General features: G+C 36.7%; 3 protein-coding genes and 1 long non-coding RNA gene across 4 annotated transcripts; 2 read left to right on the plus strand and 2 right to left on the minus strand.

The window, feature by feature from the left end:
- Positions 1 to 245: 245 nt before the first annotated feature.
- Positions 246 to 1,344, plus strand: LOC129941167 (probable chitinase 10). Its single transcript, XM_056049735.1, has 2 exons — positions 246 to 366; positions 440 to 1,344. Exons 1-2 carry the CDS (start codon positions 339 to 341, stop codon positions 1,330 to 1,332), a joined length of 921 nt encoding a protein of 306 aa, XP_055905710.1. The 5' UTR covers positions 246 to 338; the 3' UTR covers positions 1,333 to 1,344.
- A 2,571-nt stretch (positions 1,345 to 3,915) lies between these two features.
- On the plus strand, positions 3,916 to 18,608 carry LOC129951656 (uncharacterized). Its single transcript, XM_056063907.1, has 3 exons — positions 3,916 to 4,680; positions 4,745 to 5,007; positions 16,051 to 18,608. Exons 1-3 carry the CDS (start codon positions 4,000 to 4,002, stop codon positions 18,515 to 18,517), a joined length of 3,411 nt encoding a protein of 1,136 aa, XP_055919882.1. The 5' UTR covers positions 3,916 to 3,999; the 3' UTR covers positions 18,518 to 18,608.
- LOC129941171 (uncharacterized) lies at positions 9,521 to 10,134 on the minus strand. Its single transcript, XR_008780824.1, has 3 exons — positions 9,879 to 10,134; positions 9,640 to 9,820; positions 9,521 to 9,580 (listed from the first exon to the last, which is right to left on the minus strand). It is a non-coding gene; the product is annotated as an uncharacterized LOC129941171 (long non-coding RNA).
- LOC129941168 (probable endochitinase) lies at positions 14,472 to 15,436 on the minus strand. Its single transcript, XM_056049736.1, has 2 exons — positions 14,782 to 15,436; positions 14,472 to 14,719 (listed from the first exon to the last, which is right to left on the minus strand). Exons 1-2 carry the CDS (start codon positions 15,400 to 15,402, stop codon positions 14,522 to 14,524), a joined length of 819 nt encoding a protein of 272 aa, XP_055905711.1. The 5' UTR covers positions 15,403 to 15,436; the 3' UTR covers positions 14,472 to 14,521.
- Positions 18,609 to 20,774: the final 2,166 nt, after the last annotated feature.

Raw genomic sequence — 20,774 nt, forward strand, 5'->3', positions numbered from 1 at the left:
TGTTTTTAGACTCCCAGACAACTTCTTTAAAAAATGGAGTTCACGTATCTCGTTAAATCTCATCTCTGTCAAGTTGTTATACGATATTTTTGTACAAGTTGTTCCAACTCTAGGTACGGTGTTGTTTTTAATTATGATAATGGTCGATCAATATCATCACAGTTAGTGACTTAATTATGATTTTTGGCCTAATTGGAATTTCTACTAGAAGTAAAATTCGCACAAAGTAGCACAAGTTAAGTGTTGTTTGGGTACAAAACAGAAACCTACATCAAGCGTGTAAGTCGAAAAACTAAAATTTGAGAAGAAAATATTAGTTGCTTCCGGTTCCGGGTATTATGTTAACTTATACAAAAATTATCAGCGGTATGTGAAAGATGAGATGTTAGAAGTTGAGATAAATACAAATTCACAAGAAAATATGTTATTTTTATTACAGGGCTCATTTTCCTTCAGATTGCTCTCGCTTATTCAACTTTTAAACAAATTTCACCATCGGCTAGAGCCCTTCGTTTAGCCTTTGATCCAGCATGTAGTGGCAAGGAGCCAGGAAAGTTCGTAAGAGACCCATATTCTTGTGATAAATTCTACTATTGTGGTCCTGATGAAACAGCTGTTGTTGTGGATTGCCCCCATGGGATGATCTTCAATGATGAAAAGGAGATATGTGACTTACCAACGAATTATCTTTGTGTTCCCCGAATAAATGGGGAGGAAGATGGTGTTTCAACGATATCTACTTCTACTCGGATTGAAAACGAAGAAAGTTCTTCAACATCAACAAATTCTGAAACCATAACCAATCCTTCAACAGCGTCAAATGCATTAACTAAGCTGCCAACCATGAAGACAACAACACCAGCAACGAGAACATCAACTTCAGCGCCAACGACGGCGGTAGTAGGAGGTGCAATCCGTTGCCCTCTTAATGACGCTAAAATGTTGACATTTCTTCGACATCCATTCGAATGTCATCGCTATTACATTTGTTATCATGGAGTTCCAGTCGCCCAAGAGTGTATATCTGAACTTCACTGGAATGCCAAAACGAATCGCTGTGATTTTCCTGAAAATTCAGGGTGCATTAATCCCACAGTTGTTCCATTTCCATCGACTAAACCTTCCACGTTTACTACGGGAATGATGATAACTTGTCCTTTTCGAGGGGAACAAATATATGCGCATCCGGTGAATTGTAATTATTTTATTTATTGTATCAATGGTTACGCAACAGTGCAACAATGCCCGTTTTACCATCATTTTGATGTTCGATCGAGGAGGTGTTTATGGCAAACTGTGGCTACGTGCGTGATCAAGAAGAATTATTCTTAAATTTGTGATTGAGGACAAATTGTAATAGATTTTTGTTTTTGAAAATAAAGTCATTATTTTAAGACATATTGGAAAAGATCGTTTCTCGGTTTCATTGTTTTCAGTAATTTTTGTTAAAATTAAATGAATATTATTTTGTAATTCATTCCCTCAACTTAACCCAGCAATGACAATAGAGCAAGTTTAAATTCAGGGCGACCATAGTTTTAATCAAAGAAATAAAATATGGCAAAAAACTGACCAAACAAACGCACCTAAGTTCAACAATAATTAGTGAATTTTTTCATATGGTTTGACTTGGACCTAAATAAGCGTTTGGTGCTCCATTTTCTTTTTTTAAATATTTTTCTGTGCTGTCAAATTCAATAAAGCGCAGAGTGACTCAAACAGATCTTGCAGAATTATAACGAAACTTAACGCATCGAACAAAATTTCATCCTTTGAACTTTTTAAAAACCAGAACAACTCTTCCAAGTTGGAAGATAATAATAAATAAATACGTGAAATTTATAAAGTCCTTCATCCTTTTTACATGTGTTGTGACAAAGCATATTTCTTGTTAAATGACTTCGCTAATTAGCAGAATTGCCGTCGAATATGAGGCGATGAAAATCCTTAAGACATTAACGAAGCATCCATTAAAAATTAAAATTCAGAAACGTCATTTTCAGACAACTGTCAGCTATTCATATACATCTGACAATAAAATTGTAAGACTTTCATTGTGTATTGTGGCGATCACAGTCTAAAGATGTGCTCTATCTTGTTAAAACCAGTCGACTTCTTTTACGCAACTCTGATTTTAAAAAGTTATTAAGCATATCAATGTGACGGGCACTATTAACAATCACCGTCTTTCCTTGTTCCTCAAAAAAGACCAAAAATTATTAACTTCCCATAGGAAGTTAATGTAATGGGTCCGATTGGTCAAATTGAAAATTTTGACATTTCTTGACGTCTGAAGGACGTTTTTTTCGTCGTCCATAGCTCAAGAACCAGAAGAGATATCGATTTCAAATAAATTTTGTTGTACAGATAATAAGGCAGAAAGATGCAGAAAGGGCTCTCGAGAAAATTGCGTGGGTGTTTTTTTACCATAGCAGTTAGAAAAAAAGTGAACATTTTGGTTAACCCTAAATATCTTACTAACCAAAAAAATCTAGAGACTTGAATTAAATTTTATATAATATATTGTAACGTATGCTACCTACTCCATGTGCAGTTTTTTCTTTTAATTTGATTAAAACAAAACAGACCATAACGCATTATCTGTGAAACCAACTCCTCCACATAGGTTTTTCTAAACAAATTTTCACTCAACTCCGATCCCCGACCAGAATAGAGGCAAATCAAGCCCATTTCAACTCGATTCAGGTATATAAAGAAGTGAGGCGATCTTCAAGCTCGCTTCAACACCTCATGTTAATGTAGTAGTCTACGAACAAACCCCCTTTTTGAAGTTTTTATTTTATTTCAAATTGTTTGGTTAAAACTTTGAAATCGACTATCACATTACACAGACGTATTTTCATGATTTTGATAGTCAACCATCAAAAATCAGCTAACACGATTTGGTTTTTTTTCTTTTAATTTTTTGATAAATTATTCTGGCAATTATTATTGTATCAACTTTCGAATATAAAAACCGGACTACTGCGGATCGTTTTTTGGCAATTTTTCACTGTACTATATATAGATAGATAGATTTAGAATTTATTTCACAACTCATGTTTCAGCTCAAATGAAAAGGGCTTGTTTATCACGATTGAGGGACGTGGTCGACCTTTTTAGACTGTGACATTAGACCGCCCTGTACTATATATGGAATATCAAGAAAGCACGGCTATTGCCATGTTTGACAATATTTTAAGATCTTTAAATCGTGTATACTTAGCTTAACGAAATATTATGTACATATGTCAAAATAAATAAATTAGGTGGCACAACAGTTTTGTGAGAACTAGGGCCTAATGACTTGCAACTCTCAACCGTTCCTGTGTGCGAGTACTGTTGTCAGGAATGAATGGGACCTACAATTTTAAGCCAAACCCGAACGGTTAATTTACTAAAGCACTTTTTGTGACAAGAATTACTCTTAAAGGATTTGTCAATTCCTCGCAAGAAGCAGTACTCGTCAAAGAAACTTTAGATGCCGCATGCAGGGATTGAACCCAAGTCCAAGACCTCTGGTATGACAATCCAACTCACTTACCATTACGCTACGGGTACTACAACAAGAAATATGTACATATTATGTAGACATCTCCAAAATGAGAAAGCTATATTTTTGAAAAGTGTATGGTTAACAAAATTAGACATTTATTTTTGCTTAAATGATTGACACTTCTGTTTCTCTTTAACTATGCACATGATGATGCCTTATCAGTGTTTCAAATTTTCGATCAATGATTCAATTCTTCTACGTCTAATTTACTAAACAAGTGACCCAAAAATAGGAAACATAAGACACAAAGAGAATATTATGTATGTGTCATTTGATAAAGAATCTTATCAGTAAATCATCGAATGTAACATCTTCAATATCAAACTTTTAACGAAAATAAAATTCCATTTAAAAGGTCTTCAACACCTATTAGATCAAAATTTCAATCAGTTCAACTCAAAACTTCTATCAGAATAGTTTTCGTGGTAAAATTTCAAAACAAAATGATGAAAACCATCAATTTAAATCTAATTACCGTCATTTTTATCTACCTTATCAAAAGTGCACAAAGTGAATTCTTTGAAGAATGTCAAAATCTCGAAGATGGTACATTCATCATTGGAAAACAGGGATGCAAATCGTACATCTACTGTGAAGGTGAAGAATCCTACGAGGGATTTTGTCCATCGCAATTGCTCTTCAATGCAATTGATGGCAGTTGCGCACCAGAAAGTGAGGTTGATTGTTTAGACGATGGAGCTCCAACAGAAGCTGAAACAGAACCTCCTACTACAACATCAACCACGACAACAACAACAACTACGCCCTCAACTACAAAGGCTACAATAGAAGATCCAACAACTCAAGCACCTCCACCAGCAGAAGTTGAAACAGTGCAACCACCAGTGCAACCTACCAACCCTCCAGAACCTGGCAAAACAACTCCAAGTGCTTTCACGATAACAACATCAGAAAGCGTAGATGTAGGTCCGACCTCAAGTCCAGGCCAAATTTGTCCCACAAGTGATGATCCTTATGCGGTCGTCCTTCTACCAAGTGAAACTTCTTGTAGTGAATACTTTATTTGCTATCATGGAACTCCCGTACGGATGGTTTGTTCCGGACAGTTATTATTTGATTATGTGACATTAAAATGTGAGCTACCCATGAGGGTTCACTGTAAGGTAAGTCATTTTTATTAAATAAAAAGTCTTCTAGAGTTTAATAACTATTTCGCTTTCAAAAAAGGCTACAATTCAAACAACTCCGAATCCGAAGACCTCATGCGTTCGCAATACTTTTGATTACTTCCCGTATTCGAAAAATTGTAACTATTTCTACAAATGCATGAATGGTTATCTGAGTCTTCAGCAATGCCCAATAGGATTTGGTTGGAGTGATGAGATGAAGCTTTGCCTTAAATTGAACAATGGAAGGTGCCCGACAAGAGCTGCTGCAGGCGTCGATCAGTTACAAAATCAATCATGGTTAAATAATATCTACTCTGTCTAGTATTAGTTTTGTGAAAATAAAGGTAAAATTGAAGGAAAGACTTTGAAGTGTTGGCTTTTAATAGTAAGACACATGAAAAATATGGACAATATCAGTTTGGAAAATATAGACGTTTTGTTTTCCTTAGATACTTTTCGAATTGACTCTAACAAAATTATGGATTTTTTTTGTAAAAGAAAAGAAAATGCAGAAGGTGTTAACGCTTGACTTTTAGCAATTCCTGTGGCTTGGCTTTGGCGGTTAACTTATTTTGACAGCTTAGAAAAATAAAAGGGGAAAAAAGCTAAGTGATATAACGCAATGGGTGGGTTGAGTCAACATAAGGGACTTTGCAGTCAACTCATTTTTTGAACGTAAATCTAACCAAGGGCACTTATTAGTTTTTAACTCAATAGCTAGGAAGATTTTTCTTGACTAACTTTCAAGTCAACTTTCCATTAAAGTTGCCTTAATTGGAAGGTAATTTTTGGAAGCTGGCCAATCAGATACTAGAAACTTACCTACTTTCGAGTATCTTATGTCGCCTAAACCTGCCCATTACTACGAAAATATTAGGTTTGTTAGTATTATTGGTCAGGTTCAGACAACACAAGGGACTTTATTTGCACTCAACTGAATTCGTTGAACAGAAATGTTGACCAAGGAAACTAGATAGTTTTTCAAGTGGCATAAAGTTCAAACTTGGAACTTCACTTCACTCACATCTAACTTTCAGTTGATCGTTCAAAAACTACCGAAAACATTGGCTGCGTTCAATCTCGTGCTGGATAGGTGGATTTTTAGATACCTTGTTGAACGAGTTGGATAGTTGTATTGAGATAGCTGTCAAAAAATATAAACAACTTTCAGCTGTTCACAAAAAGCTTCGAAGTCAAAATTGTTATAAGATAAAAATAAATAATAATAAATAAATAATAAAGTTTGGAGGCAAATAGCTTCTTCATGGTCTAATATGTACAGAACATCCTCAAATACAACTTAAACTAACATTTTGTATCTTTTTGTTTACCAACAAATACAAAAAGTTGAAATCAATGTTCAAGTTTCTTGAAATTCGACCATATGTTGAATAAGCTGTTCTGTCAGATACCTTCATACCGCAGAAATTCTTGGATACCGTTTTTGACATCTCATGATCAGCTGCTATTTTAAACGTCAAACACTATCAAAAAGGTATCCGGATACTCTATCTGTCTGAGATTGAACGCAGCCATTATTGTCATATTATTATTGAAAAACATGCAGTTTGGATACCCGTCAGTATTTCTCTTACTATTAACATAGCTCCAAAAGTTTGTTGGGTTATTTTTTATGTCGGTTTCAGTATTTAAAATAAAGTCATGATAAAGAATATCTGAATAGTCAATAAACATATTTCTTAGCTCATTGTATATTACCAAGTCACTATCAGCTTTTGTTTTATTATATTTTATCCAGGCCTTGTTTCTTTTATTTTTTAAGTTTTTCCAGCAAGAGTCAAACCATGGAGGAGATTAAGAAATATTGCGCGGTTTTCGCAATGGTGTGGTCTCATAAAAAAAGTTAAAGAGAAAAGAGTAGAATTTATAGCCCATACATTACATAACAGGTTGAAATGTTCATTAAGTCTACATTTTTAAAAGTTAAATTCAAGATTTTCTTTGGAGCAATTAGTAACATTACTACATTTAAATTAAAAGATAGGTCTAATGCTGGGTGCTGTCGGTCTTCTTCGACAAGTAGGGTAATGGCTGAATTTACAACAATATCAGCATTGAGTGTGTCCGAAAAGAATATAAGGTCCAATATTTTGTTGAAGTTGTTGGCAATCGCATTAAATTGACTTAGTCCACATGAGGAAAGACCGTCAATTGTCAAGAATTCGTTGGTAGAGGACATGTTAATAGGAGATAGATAGTTCTAATGTGTCTGTTTAGTCCAGATCAAGTTTGGAAGATTGAAATCTCCTAAGGCTAGTAGCTCATCTTGTGGCTCAATTTGATCGTTTATTTTGTCAATGCAATTAATTACTTCATGCGATATTTACTATGGTGATTGCTTCCACGAAAACCAACAGCTCATATTTGGATGCGGCTTAGTCATTGGAGCCAGACTTAGGCAAGAAGTCTTGAGCTATAGGTACATCAACGAGCGCCTCATGACCATCCGCATCAAGGCTAAATTCGGCAGCATTAGCCTGATATGCGCGCACGCCCCCACAGAAGAGAAAGACGAAAACACCAAAGATATGTTCTTCGAGCTCTTAGACTACGGTATTAAAACTGTCCTGGGCGATTTTAATGCCAAGCTAGGAAAGGAAGCCATCTTTGGTGGAATAATCGGGCCTGCACGACAACACTTCGGACAACGGATTCAGGCTCATAGATTTTGCTGCGGGGTGAAACGTCATGGTAGCCAGTACGCGTTTTCCACACCTCAACATTCACAAAGGAAATTGGACTTCTCCAGATCAATTTACCGTCAACCAGATTGGGGATATTCCGATCGACGCCAGACATTCTTCCAGCATCATGGATGTACGAACTTTCCGAGGAGCCAACATCGACTCGGACCACTACCTCGTTGTAACCAAGGTAGCACTTCGGATTTCCAGACCCAAGGCAAAACAGGCAGGTGCTGTGAGAAGGTACAACGTAGAACGGCTATAATCGTCAGAGATCGCAAAATCCTTTTTCGACCGAGTTACAAGTAACCTCTCTCGAAGTTCTCTGAATAACAAATAAAAGCTGCTCATGAGCTCTATGAGTAGAAGAGGCGAGAGGAACACCGACTTCTCAGAAGGAAAAAGAGAGCTCATGAGAAGCGTGCGGTCGAAGAGGTTGAGAGGTTTAAAAGCAGGAATGAAGTTCGAAAGTTTTATGAACAGGTGAAACGAAGTTCACAGGTACATAAACCTAGAACCAAAGGCGACAAAGACGAAAGTGGAAACATCATAGTGGAACCGCAGTCAATGCTAAGGATATGGAAGGACCACTTCTGCAGACTGTATAACGGCTACGACGAACCAAATTCCGCTGTCAGGCAGAATGAGCCATTCAAAATAGACGTCGAAAGCCCGTCCTTCCGACTTAGACGAAGTAAAGATTGCCATATCTAAGCTGAAGTCTAATAAAGCCACTGGAGCGAATGGCTTGAACGCAGTGCTCTTTAAAGCAGCTGGAGATAAGATATCTCCAGCTGCTGTATCTGTAAGATATGGTCGGAAGAATGCATGCCCAAAAAGGGGACCCTCTAAACTCCACCAACTTCAAAGGAATCGGTCTACTTATCATCGCCATCTGCTCTGCCGTAATATGTGAACGTCTAAAGCAAGGGCGGATCCAGACTTTTCATCAGGGGGGGGTCACGCACTTAGATGAGTTTTCACTCGCCGATTAAAAATGTTCTCTAATGTTTTGTAAAGGATGCTGACAAAATTTAATAATTGCTAAACTGACAACCATAGCTATCAAATTATTTAGAACACTCATATGAAAGCATTCCAAGATTCGAACAGTTGTCTAAATATGCCATATTTAAGAGCTAAAATACCATAGCTTAGATGGTTTTTGTTGCATTTCGCTCCTAAATGTAGGAAATTGTTTTGAAACGTTGCTTTATTCCTTAAACAAAACACACTTTTCTTGTTTTCATTTCTATTAATGCCAAGAACGCTGCAAAAATTTAAACATCCAGAAACTGTTAGTTAGTTTTTTCGAACTCAATTTCCGGGAATCTCTTATTACTATCGTTATCAATCTGCTTACTCGTATTTGGATCTTATAAAGGCGTCAACAAAACTTAAAAATTGTAGAGACAAAAAGGTTTGGTTCTTGAATTCAAGGAAATAGTTGTATTTAAGTACATAATTTATCTTAGAAAATTAAATTAAAACAAAGTAAGGTAAGTAAAAAAATAAGTTGGGAAAACATTTTTTGTAGCACTCACAAATTACACGTTTCAAAGCTTTTATATCAATAGATATGAAACGTTTATTAAGTTTTTCAGTTAGCCATTGGTTTAACAAAAGTGTCACTTGATTTCTTGGGACATTTGTATTATTGAAATTCATGCTTGAATCTTAGTTCTAGAGCATGCAAAGCAAATTCATGTTCCGAATTTTGATCGAAAGTGAATTGAAATCACTTTTCAATTTCACGTGAAATGAAATTGCATGTTCTTGAATTCGATCGATTTCGAAAACTTCGAAATTGTTTCGAACTGTCAGAACTGAAGGACCATCCATTTTTATTTTGTTTCTGAAGTAAAATTTTTGCTGTTTTCAAGATGGATGCAATATTATTGGCAATTTTAAATGAAAAAAGGAAACAGAATTCAAGAGAAAAAATAAGAAGACGAATTTAGCGAGACAATTCAAATATATTGGATTTACCTGACACAATGTAAGTGTGTGCAAATTATGTATGTAGAATTGTTCTGATAAATAAAGTAAATTCTTGATTTCCTCTTTCAAGCTTTCATGGTAATTTTAGATTAAGCAAAGACGCTTTTTTTATATGTTCTAAGGGAAAGGGCTTCCCTTTTGTTGTGTGCCAGTTTTTTGCGTATGTTGGATTTCCAGTCGGACCATACCTGCAAGATGTTTTGAACGATAAACAAAATATTTTATCAAATGCATGTTTTGTATTTACCTTCTTCCATCCAGTTACGTCTTTTACTGGCGGTCCCTCACTGTTTAAGGAAGTGGACAGATTAGCCCACAATGATTCGGAGTGGGCTTTGTCTCCGCTTGAGAAGCCTCTTGCTATGATCGGATGATCCTCCATCCATTTCAGGAATACCTTCTCCTGTCGTATATTTTTATGTTTTCCCCTAAAAATAAAAACAATAATAATACCAAAAAACGACAAAAAAACAATTTTTTTCTTACATTTTGCAGGAAGACGAAGAAAATTTCAAGCTAATGCTAAAGAAAGAACAAACTAATTGCAACTGTATGGCAGACAATACAATTCACAGAAATATAAAATGTGATTTGAATGCGTTCAAAAAATGGAACAAACCGAAATACAGAACATCCATTTTCATGTTCGAAAATCCAATTCACAATAACGAATTGTGGAACACCCAAATTCACTTTCGCAAAGTGTATTCACAATAAGTGAAATGCAGAACATGGGCATTATTTAATTTTTTAAGATCTTTTGTATTCAACAGAAAACCAGTTTTGAAAGAAATGAAATGCACGACTGGGTCGCAAGAACTTAATAATTTCTTCCAAAAAGTCTGTTTAAAAATATTACCTATATTTTAATATTTAAAAATGTACATACCTTCAAAATAAGTTCTCTTCAATAATTTAAATGCCATTTTATTTGTCAAAAAATCTAGATTAACCTATTTTTTTCGAAAATCATTTTAAATTTTGTTTTAAAAATAATTTTGGTATAAGCACTAAATAAAGAGCTTATAAAACATTTTACATTCAAATTTCGTAAAAAAATGTTGTCCCCTTTCTGAGATATCAAGTTTTGTAAATAAAATTAAATTTAATTTTATTAAAAATTAAAAAAAAAAAACATTTTTGCTCATACAAAATCATCATCAATTTGATCATTGACAAGAGCTTGCACAGAAAGAGAAGAATTTTGAAATCGTTCCATTAGTTCTTGAGCAATTTTAAAAACAAAATAAATATTTTTTTGAGGGGTACCCTTCTGGAGCAATACGAAAATATGTTTTTGTTGTAGAAACAAGCCAAATTAAGAACAGAAAATTTTGAGAAAGTTTTAGAAAATTCACATATTTGTACCAAAAAATTTGTGTGGGGACGCTGTTATTTTTTGTATTAATGAAATGATAAAAACTCCCTACACTAATCAGCTAAAAATCTTAATTTCAATCAGAACAATTGTTTAGACTGTAGGGGCCAGGAAAGACAGACAGACGAAAGGAATCTAGGTAAACACTTTTTTCGACTTCTCTACCGTCGTAATGTCATATTTGATTAAAAATTCTAGTTTGAAATTGTTTACTAATGCAAAACTTGCTAATAGTTCCTTTATGTCGCAGTAAAAATCACTTCAATAATCACTACTTATGTGTGTCAAAAAAATGTAATAATAAAATTGAAGGCTAGTTTAAAGAATTCAAAGGCAACTTAATATAAAATTGATGATCTCTTATTCAAGGTTTCTTCTTAAGAACCTAAATATTTTCTATTTTTCATAGAAACAACTTTTATGAAAAAAATTTAAGGCATGACTAAAGTTTTTTCAAGTTCTAAATTGAGCGAAAATAAAAATTTGAGTTGTTTTTGAAAGCAAACCACTTTTTGGTGAATGTTGTTAAATTACTAATAAATCTTTAAATGAAATCTTTACTTATACAACTTAACTGTATAAGCTATATTATAGTATGGCTCATATGACCCCCCCCCCTGGATCGTCAATTGGTCAAAAGTTGATGAATTTGTGCTGTGCTTTTGAAATAGGGCTGAATATCCGATTCATATTTTGTTCCTGGTCCAATCTCCAGTCAAAAGTAGTACTTTTAGCAAAGTTTAAGGAAGTAAAATACAAATGTTGTTTACGAGTACATATACAAAAAAATAAATAATTCAAAATATAATGGGAGTCATATCCATTTACGCAGTACGATTAGTTTTGAATTGAAGGGAATTCGTACGAAAAAGCAAACAAATTATCTCCCAGGGGGGGTCATGACCCCTACGACCCCCCCCGTGGATCCGCCATTGGTCTAAAGCCCATCGTCAACATCCTGATAGGTCCTTATCAGTGTGGTTTTAGACCAGGAAAGTCCACAGTTGATCAAATATTCACATTATGGCAGACTTTGGAAAAACCCCAAGAATACCAAATCGACGAGCTGTATAGTACCATGTCTAGTTTTAGCATCCCTGCCAAACTCGTCCGTTTGTGCAGGATGACCATGGAGAATTCACGCTGCTCCATAAAGGTTGTAAACAACTTAACAGAACCTTTCGATGTCTGTCATGTGATTTTTATAACATAGTGCAGAGCCCACTGGTCAACACTAGAGGCACTATTTTTCAAAAATCTGTCCAATTACTAGCAATGCTGATGACATTGACGTAATCAAAAGAACTCAGCGTGATGTCAATGGGGCTTTTGTGAGTATTGTGGCAGAGGTGGCAAAAATGGGTTTAACAGTTGATGAGGGCAAAACAAAGTACATGCTGTCGTCAAAAAAGGACATACAACACCGACGTCTTGGTCAAAACGTCAATATCGACAGCCGTAACTTTGAGGTAGATAAGGACTTCATCTACCTAGGCTCCGCTAAAAACGCAGAAAACAACACCAGCGCTGAGATCAAACAGATAATAACTATTGTTAACAGCTGTTTCTTTGAACTAAGAAAGCAATTGAGTGGTAAAGTCCTCTCTCGAGGGACCAAAGTGCCGATATATAAGAACCTTATCAAGTCGGTGCAGAATCATAGACTATGACAAAAGTGGATAAAATCACCTTGGGCCGGTTCGAGAGAAAAGTTCGTCGTGTGATCTACGGTCCCGTATGCATCGAAGGGTTGTGGAGAAGAAGATAGAACGACGAGCTGTGCAGTCTAAACTTTTATGCAAATCATTTCTACATCAGATTGATGAAAGTCGTCAACCAAAGTGCATAACAAGCAATTTTTCACGGCAAGCAAAAGTGCACCTCCTACAGTGCTGATGTCATTTAAGCTGTGTCTATCACGTTTGTACGCTTGATAATTCGAATCGAAAAGTTCCGTATCCAAGAATGTATTGTTTAGTGAAGTTTCAGTCAAAATGATTATGTCTTGTGCTAGAATGGTTATATTTTTGTAGACCTTATTGATCTTTGTCCGTAGTCCGTTGACATTTTAATGATAGATTAGAATTTTTTAAAGTTGCTTCTTTGATGATGTGGCATTGTCTGGATATTACGAAAATGGTAAGAAGATGATATTCTTGTGCTGATTTGCTTATTTTTAAATTCGTTGCTTATTTTTAAATCTACCAAAACACTATGGAACGGTTTCTTGTTATAAATTGCTCAAAGAAATTCCTTTGGCAGTATTTGTCAATAGGGGAAATTATTTTACTTTCTCGTGAGCGCTTTCTTCTGCCTAAAACTACCTAATTTGTGTTGTGTAGAACAACATTTGGACATCAATTGTGAATAATTAGCAGTTTTGATCAAGGTTCGGACAACTTTATAATTTTCGAGATTCGTTCGAAAAAAAAACATCTCCTTTTATGATCTTAACGACGACAAATATAGAACAAAACAACACTCAATCTTTGTAAAGATAAGAAGCAGGTTCGATCCCTTTCGCTAATAGTTCGATAACGTTCATTATAAAAACTACAAAATTGACAATTGCCTTTGCTTTCATTTCATGAGTACTCAACATCCCAAGACACAAAAAATACACGTTGCAATTCTGTCAATCTCTCGTAATATTTTTATTGTAGCAATTTCTTCGTGAAAACTTACTTTTTTGTTTAAGGCGTACAAAATCTACAATATTGGACAAGAATCAACATGGCATACATTTCCAAGGTATCAATTAGTGTTGCCAAATTCACAAGAAATCTCCAAGTCCCCAATTTAAAGGTAAGTATTATGACATCATTCCCCTTTTGGCATTTACATGACATTTGAGTAACCTGGAGAACAAGATTAGTATAGCAATTAATTTATCATTTTTTCGAAGGTTTATTGATGGCCTTCAAAATCGTTTTATTACATTAATTTTTTGAGATACTACTTTTCGAAAATGGAAAGAAAATTATTTGAGATTTTTGAAGGCTATAAAAGTTAAAGATAATAGTGACTCACTACTTCAACAAACAAATTTGTTTTGTAGGGTTTGGTTAGGAATCTGACATGCAGTTTCCTCTTGGGACATTTCGAAGCCGGAGATCAAAGATATTTGATTTCAAACCTTAAATCAATTTGACAACCATTTCTATAAATAAATGTATAAGACTTTTAGTATTCAGAGAAATTATAATTCATCGAACTGCGTTATCGCATGATTGTGTAATTTTTGTGAAATTCTTCAACTATTTAATTTGAAGTGCATTTTCGAAGTGAATTTCGATTACCAACCTATCTACAGTGTTTTGTTTTCTTTTTTTTTGTTTGTAAATTCTTATCAGCTTTTTTAAAGACATTCAATTACATTCTAAATTGATTTTATATCTAGAAAGTTTTATTTGTCAACATAAAGTTGGTAAATTATACCGGATATCAATGGTTATTTTTTTAATTTTAAAACATATAATGAGTTATGTACACAATACATCGCATTTAATAAAGTGAAGTCTGCACTTATCTTATTGAGTGGATCTGGATGTGGCGTTTTCTTATTACCTTATTAGTTATAAAAAAAAAAACAAAACATTCGAATCAACAGTCTTGAATCACTCACCTGTTAAGAACCTAGCGGAACAACCTAACGTCAGATAAGCTGTCACTTTTGACAGATGTTTAATGAACCTTCTCCGTTATAATTTTTAGCAATTTCTCTTATTTATTTGTTAAATTAACTAAACATTTAAACTTTTCTTCTACACGCTGTTGAGGAGCACATTTTTCTTATACCATCCCACCCAAATCCTGATGGACATTCTTGAATTGTCAGCAAACCATTCATACAACGATAATAATAGTGACAGTTTTTGACGTATTCGAAATAACCAGATTTATTACCAGTACATAGTTCCCTTGGACTAGGCGTTGTAGTTCCGATAACCTTAGAAGAGACGGTAAAACTATTTACTTGCGTAAAATGGAAAGAATGAACAATTAGCTTACCTTGCAATTTGCGGAATATGCCCAATCACAGGAAGATGTCAATCTATTAAACTCCAAATCCCTAGGACACGTCATTGGAATTGCTATTTTATTATAGCACATGTAATATTCCGAACATGACTCAGAGTTGGGTAGATAAACAATGTCTTCAGCTCTCGATGGAGTTGGACAGATGACATTTGTTGTTGCTGTTTCTGTTGTTGACAATGACGATGACGGAACTAAGGTAGATGATGAAGTTGGATTAGATTTAGTTGAACTTAAACTTGTTGTTGAAGTCGTCGTGCTTGATGGTGACGGAGATTCGGTTGAAGTCACTTCTTCTCTCGTTGTCGGTTCCTCCTTTGTTGTTGATTTATCGGTGGATGTCAAAGTTTCTTCCACGTTACATTCAACATTACCGGCATCGTCACATATGCCCAATTCTTCATTAAATCTTTCACCGTTTGAGCATTTTGAAGCAAAAGATTCCTCATCGTCACAATAGATATAAGATTCGCAATCATTATAATCAGCTATAAATGTTTGGCTTTCGACACCATCGCATTCAGGAAATATATCACAAATTACCGTGGAATGAAATGCTAGAAGTATTAAAACCACACCAATTATTAAACCCATTTCAAATCCGCGACGATATCCAAAGAAATAACTTACTAAGACTCAAGGCATTTCTAGTTATATATACTGGTAAGAGACCTTGGATATATGTATCTCCAATTCCAACATAAACGGCTATGACTAAAACGCAGATAATGTGATATTAAAAATTAATTAAACAAATGTTAAGGTAAACTTTTTGGCTTAACTGATAGGTTATAAAAGTCAGAAAATTAAAGTCGCTGAAGCTTGTTCTGATAAGCCAGAATTCAAACATTTGATCATTTTTCAATTAAAATGTTTGGTGTGTGGCATTTGGTGTTGTTTTTTTTAAATTTTATTTCAATCAATCAATCTCTTCGCGCCTCTTTAACAGTTTTGATACCTTCATGACTAAGTACTTGAATTGATTACTGTGCATGGTAAATATTTGATTACTTTGGTCAATATTGATTAAAATGGTACAATACGTTAAAGGCTCCATTCCCATCACTATTATGACGACGGGAGTCAAGGGATCCCATTTATCACATAGTGCTGCAGCCCTTGAAAAAGATTCCTTATCTCATCTCGTTGGAGTTTAAGTGTTTTTATCTTCGAAATAAAAATGATATAAATAGACCAGTAAGATCGCCATTTCTCTGATTTAATATAAAATAAAGTCTGAAATATGACTTCTGGGAGAATAAATAGCGATGGTGAGGATATACGAGTTTATAGGACGAGAACTAGTAAAGGATTTCAAATAGCGCTAATAGTTCTCCTTCTTCAAAGTTGTTCACTTAGTTTAGCAAGAAGTGAAGACGAATGTCAGTTTGGAACGGTTAAAGAAGATGTAAACGATTGTACTCAGTTTTTTGAGTGTAGTCTTGATGGTAAATGGGAACATTCAAGTTGTGAAAATGGAAAGAAATACGATGTTAATAAAGAAACGTGTGTTATTGATGATTATCCGCCATGTAAAGGTCCTCCAACAACAACAGTTTCACCTGGAGAATGTTTAAATGAACCGTGCTGTGAGGCATCAGAAGATGGTACCTTTCACCGTGATAAGAAGGATTGCAGAAAATACTACGTGTGCAAAAATGGCGTGGCTACCATTATGTCTTGTGACATAGGATTTCACTTTGATGAAACTATCAACGCCTGTAATTATCCCGCCCTAGTACAATGCAATCCCAAGCTCGCAGAAACAACGTCAGCTGCACCGTCTACTGAACCTCCAACAACTTCTACAATAACGACTACGGAGGCATCTACTTCGACTGCTCCACAGACCACAACAGCTTCTTCGTCAGGAACAGAGTGTGCCAAGGACGAGCCCTGCTGCCAGGCGTCCGAAGATGGTACCTTTCACCGTGATAAGAAGGACTGCAGAAAATACTACGTGTGCAAAAATGGAGTGGCTAGCCTTATGTCTTGCGACATAGGATTTCACTTTGATGAAACTATCAACGCGTGTAATTATCCCGCCTTAGTACAATGCAATCCTAAACCCACAGAAACATCGTCGGCTGCACCGTCAACTGAGCCTCCAACAACTTCTACAATAACTACTACGGAGGCATCCACTTCAACTGCTCTACAGACCACAACAGCATCTTCACCAGGAACGGAATGTTCTAATGACCAGCCTTGCTGCCAGGCATCCGAACATGGTACCTTTCACCGTGATAAGAAGGATTGCAGTAAATATTACGTGTGTAAGAATGGAGTGGCTAGCATTCTGTCCTGCGACACAGGATTTCACTTTGATGAAACTATCAACGCCTGTAATTATCCCGCCCTAGTACAATGCAATCCTAAGCCCACAGACACGACGTCGGCTGCACCGTCTACTGAACCTCCAACAACTTCTACAATAACTACTACGGAGGCATCCACTTCAACTGCTCTACAGACCACAACCGCATCTTCACCAGGAACGGAATGTTCTAATGACCAGCCTTGCTGCCAGGCATCCGAACATGGTACCTTTCACCGTGATAAGAAGGATTGCAGTAAATATTACGTGTGTAAGAATGGACTGGCTACCATTCTGTCCTGCGAGACAGGATTTCACTTTGATGAAACTATTAATGCGTGTAATTATCCCGCCTTAGTACAATGTAATCCTAATCCCACTGAAACATCGTCGGCTGCACCGTCAACTGAGCCTCCAACAACTTCTACAATAACGACTACGGAGGCGTCTACTTCAACTGCTCTACAGACCACAACAGCATCTTCATCGGGAACAGAGTGTGCCAACGACGAGCCCTGCTGCCAGGCATCAGAACATGGTACTTTTCACCGTGATAAGAAGGATTGCGGTAAATATTATATGTGCAAAAATGGAGTGGTTACCCTTCTGACCTGCGAAACAGGATTTCACTTTGACGAAACCATCAATTCCTGTAATTATCCCGCCCTAGTACGATGCACTTCTGAGCCGCCAACAACTTCTGCAGTTCTAACCACTGAGACATCAGGCTCTCAATGTCCAACTGTACCAAATTGTCAGGAATTACCAAATGGCTCTTACCATCGCGATAAGAGAGATTGCCGGACCTTCTACGTGTGCTCTGATGGAGTCGCTGTTGCTCTCTCCTGCCAAAAATGGCAATATTTTGATGATATTGCTAAAAGCTGTAACTTTGAATCAAAAGTACAATGCACCACCTTAGATGAAAATTGTAATGCAATTCCTAATTGTAAGGTAGAGCCTCAATTTTCCTTCCATCGCGATCGCAAGGATTGCAGAAAGTACTATGTCTGTAAAAATAATTTGGCTGTTCCTGAATTGTGCAGAAATGGAGAATTCTTCGATACAACCATCAATGCTTGCCAATTTTCCGCCCTTGTTGATTGCAAACCAGACGAAATTGTTTCAGCGCCAATAGTAGTTCCAGAACCTATCCCAAGACCTATTCCTTCAATCATGATCCCAAACGGTCAAGTTGATCCGAGCATCAGAGATTGTATGACTTTACCAGAAGGAACAGTCTTTAGACATTCTGTGCATTGCAGTGTCTATTATATATGCCGTAATGGAATGGCTGTAAAAGGTAGCTGCCCTGGCTATGAATGGTTCAATGATGAAATAAAGACATGTAACTATAAGTATCTAGTCAGTTGCGGTTCCGGAATGGATTAGGAACATTTTCTTTATTTTTGTTTTGGTTTTCTGAATACAAATTATTTTAAATTAATGTAAATAAACACAAACTGTGCATAAAGTAAGATTATTTCATTGTTTTAATAATTTTCTTTTACTTTGAACTGAAGATCGTCTGTAATACTTCTGGATTGATCTTCAATTGTTATTAGAGCCAAAAAGGGTCTTTTATAGGTATGGCGTTTTTCTTTTTTAGTTCAGAGCTGCATCGGCCTCAACTTGATCACTCCACCGGAGATGAGGTCTGCCTCTGCTTCTTGTTCCCTCAGGCTTGGCGTTGAATACCTTACGGGCTGGAGCTTCGATGTTCATTCGCTCGACATATGCCTTAGCCATCTTAAGCGTTGTACACGCAGTTTTTTGACCAGTGGCAAGGCGCTGCCCATATAACTCTTGATTAAATCATAGATCGTACGCAGAACCTTCCTCTCGAACATACCAAGAGTTCCTTCATCCGCCTGGGAGAAGGTCCATGCTTCTGCACCATACAGGAAGACTGGGATGATTAAAATTTTGTACAGTGTCTCTTTGGTACTTCGCGATAGGGCCTTATTCCTCAACTGCGCCTTATTCCTTAATTCTGCGTTTGATCTCTGCGCTGATGCCATTTGCAGAATTAACAGAATAAAGATAAACAAATTCGTTTACCACCTTGAACTTGTACATTGTACTGGTCAATTGTCACTCTTTGACCAAGTCTACGGTGTGGATCGACTGTATTTGATAACAGTAAATACTTCGTTTTGTCGTTGTTAATGTCAAGACCCATTTTCTTCGCACCCGTCACTGCTCGTTTGGTTCTTCCCATAACGTCGATGTCATCTGCATATCCAAGATATTGTGTGGATTTTTGAAAGGTGGTGCCACTTGTATTGGCGTTGGTATTGCGCACCACTCTTTTGACAACAATATTGAAGCAGCTATATGACAGCGCATCGCCTTTTCAAAGTCGAAGGTTTCGGTCGAGCCTCTTCCAATTTTGACACAGCAACGAGCATTTTCCAGCGTCATCCTGATAAGTCGTATCAGTTTGGTAGGGATACCAAAGCTCAACATTGCACGGTATACATAGTTTATTCCTGTCTACACTGTCATAAGCTGCTTTAAAATCGATGAAAAGATGGTGTGTTTCGATGTTATGTTCTTAGGTCTTTACCAGGATTTGGCGTAGGGTGAAAATTTGGCCGAGGTAGATTTTCCAGGCCTGAAGCTACACTGGTAAGGGCCAATTTGTTTGTCAATAAATGGCTTGAGGCAAGATCTTGTACGCTATGTTTAAAAGGCTAATGCCTCTGTAGTTGGCCAGAGAAGGCGGTAACTTTTTTTATGGATCGGGCAGATGGTGCTTAAGTTCCACGCGTAGGGCATGCTTTCTCCGGACCAAATTTTAGTAACTAGTTGGTGCATGCTCCTTACCAGATCTGATCCAGCGTACTTAAAAAGCTCGCCTGCTTTGTTCGACTTCAGCCTGACGGGGGCTAATTTGATCTCACTATGGTCGGGTGCTCATTCAATTGGATTTTACGTGACTGATGCTGGTGGAATCGTTGACTTCATAACCATTAAATAGCTGGTTGAAATGATCTCTCCAGATTTTAGCATTGACTGCGTCTAGACTACGTTATTCCCCTCCTTATCTTTGCAGGCTCCAGGGTGGCTAGTGAATGCTGTTGTTTTCTTTTTGACTGTTCTATAAAAGCTCCGCACCTGTTTCGTGTTCAAAACATCCCTGGATCTCCTCGACTTCACGCTGGCTCATGGGCTTTTTTCTATCTTCTGAGCAAGCGGTTCTCATCCCTTCTCTTGTCGACGTAGAACTGGCGGGAAGATCGTGTCCTCCTTTGCTGCCACAATCTGTATGCTTCCGTTTTGGCTTCGTTTGCCTGAGCACATTCAGAGTCAAACCAGGGGTTTATTGGTAGCACCTCTTCTGCAGCATTCCTGATGGATTGTTTGCAAAGCTGCCAGTGGGTCTCTGGGCACATCTTGTCCGTTGTAGGGTTTCTCGCAATCAATCCCGCTCTAGGGATACTCGGTCGGCAAAGGCATTGGCGGTATCATCTGCAGTCTTCCAACGTTGAATCTTCTCTTCGAGGTTGTTGTTGGCCTAAGAGCTTCCATGGATATTCGTACGAGCAGTTTAGCACCAACTAGGTAGTGGTCGGAATCTATGTTGGCTGATTTGTACGTACGAACGTAAAGTATGCTAGAGGAGTGTCTTCCGTCAATAGCAACA

The sequence above is a fragment of the Eupeodes corollae genome, chromosome 1, assembly GCF_945859685.1.
Source record: "Eupeodes corollae chromosome 1, idEupCoro1.1, whole genome shotgun sequence".
Lineage (NCBI taxonomy): Eukaryota > Metazoa > Arthropoda > Insecta > Diptera > Syrphidae > Eupeodes > Eupeodes corollae.

Coding starts and splice junctions, on each gene's coding strand:
- LOC129951656 (XM_056063907.1), top strand. CDS start 4,000: ATGATGAAAACCATCAATTTAAATCTAATTACCGTCATTTTTATCTAC. Junction 4,681..4,744: donor CCATGAGGGTTCACTGTAAG/GTAAGTCATTTT, acceptor CTTTCAAAAAAG/GCTACAATTCAAACAACTCC. Junction 5,008..16,050: donor AATAATATCTACTCTGTCTA/GTATTAGTTTTG, acceptor TAAAGTCTGAAA/TATGACTTCTGGGAGAATAA.
- LOC129941168 (XM_056049736.1), bottom strand. CDS start 15,402: ATGGGTTTAATAATTGGTGTGGTTTTAATACTTCTAGCATTTCATTCC. Junction 14,720..14,781: donor CATATTCCGCAAATTGCAAG/GTAAGCTAATTG, acceptor GTCTCTTCTAAG/GTTATCGGAACTACAACGCC.
- LOC129941167 (XM_056049735.1), top strand. CDS start 339: ATGTTAACTTATACAAAAATTATCAGCG. Junction 367..439: donor TTATACAAAAATTATCAGCG/GTATGTGAAAGA, acceptor TTTTTATTACAG/GGCTCATTTTCCTTCAGATT.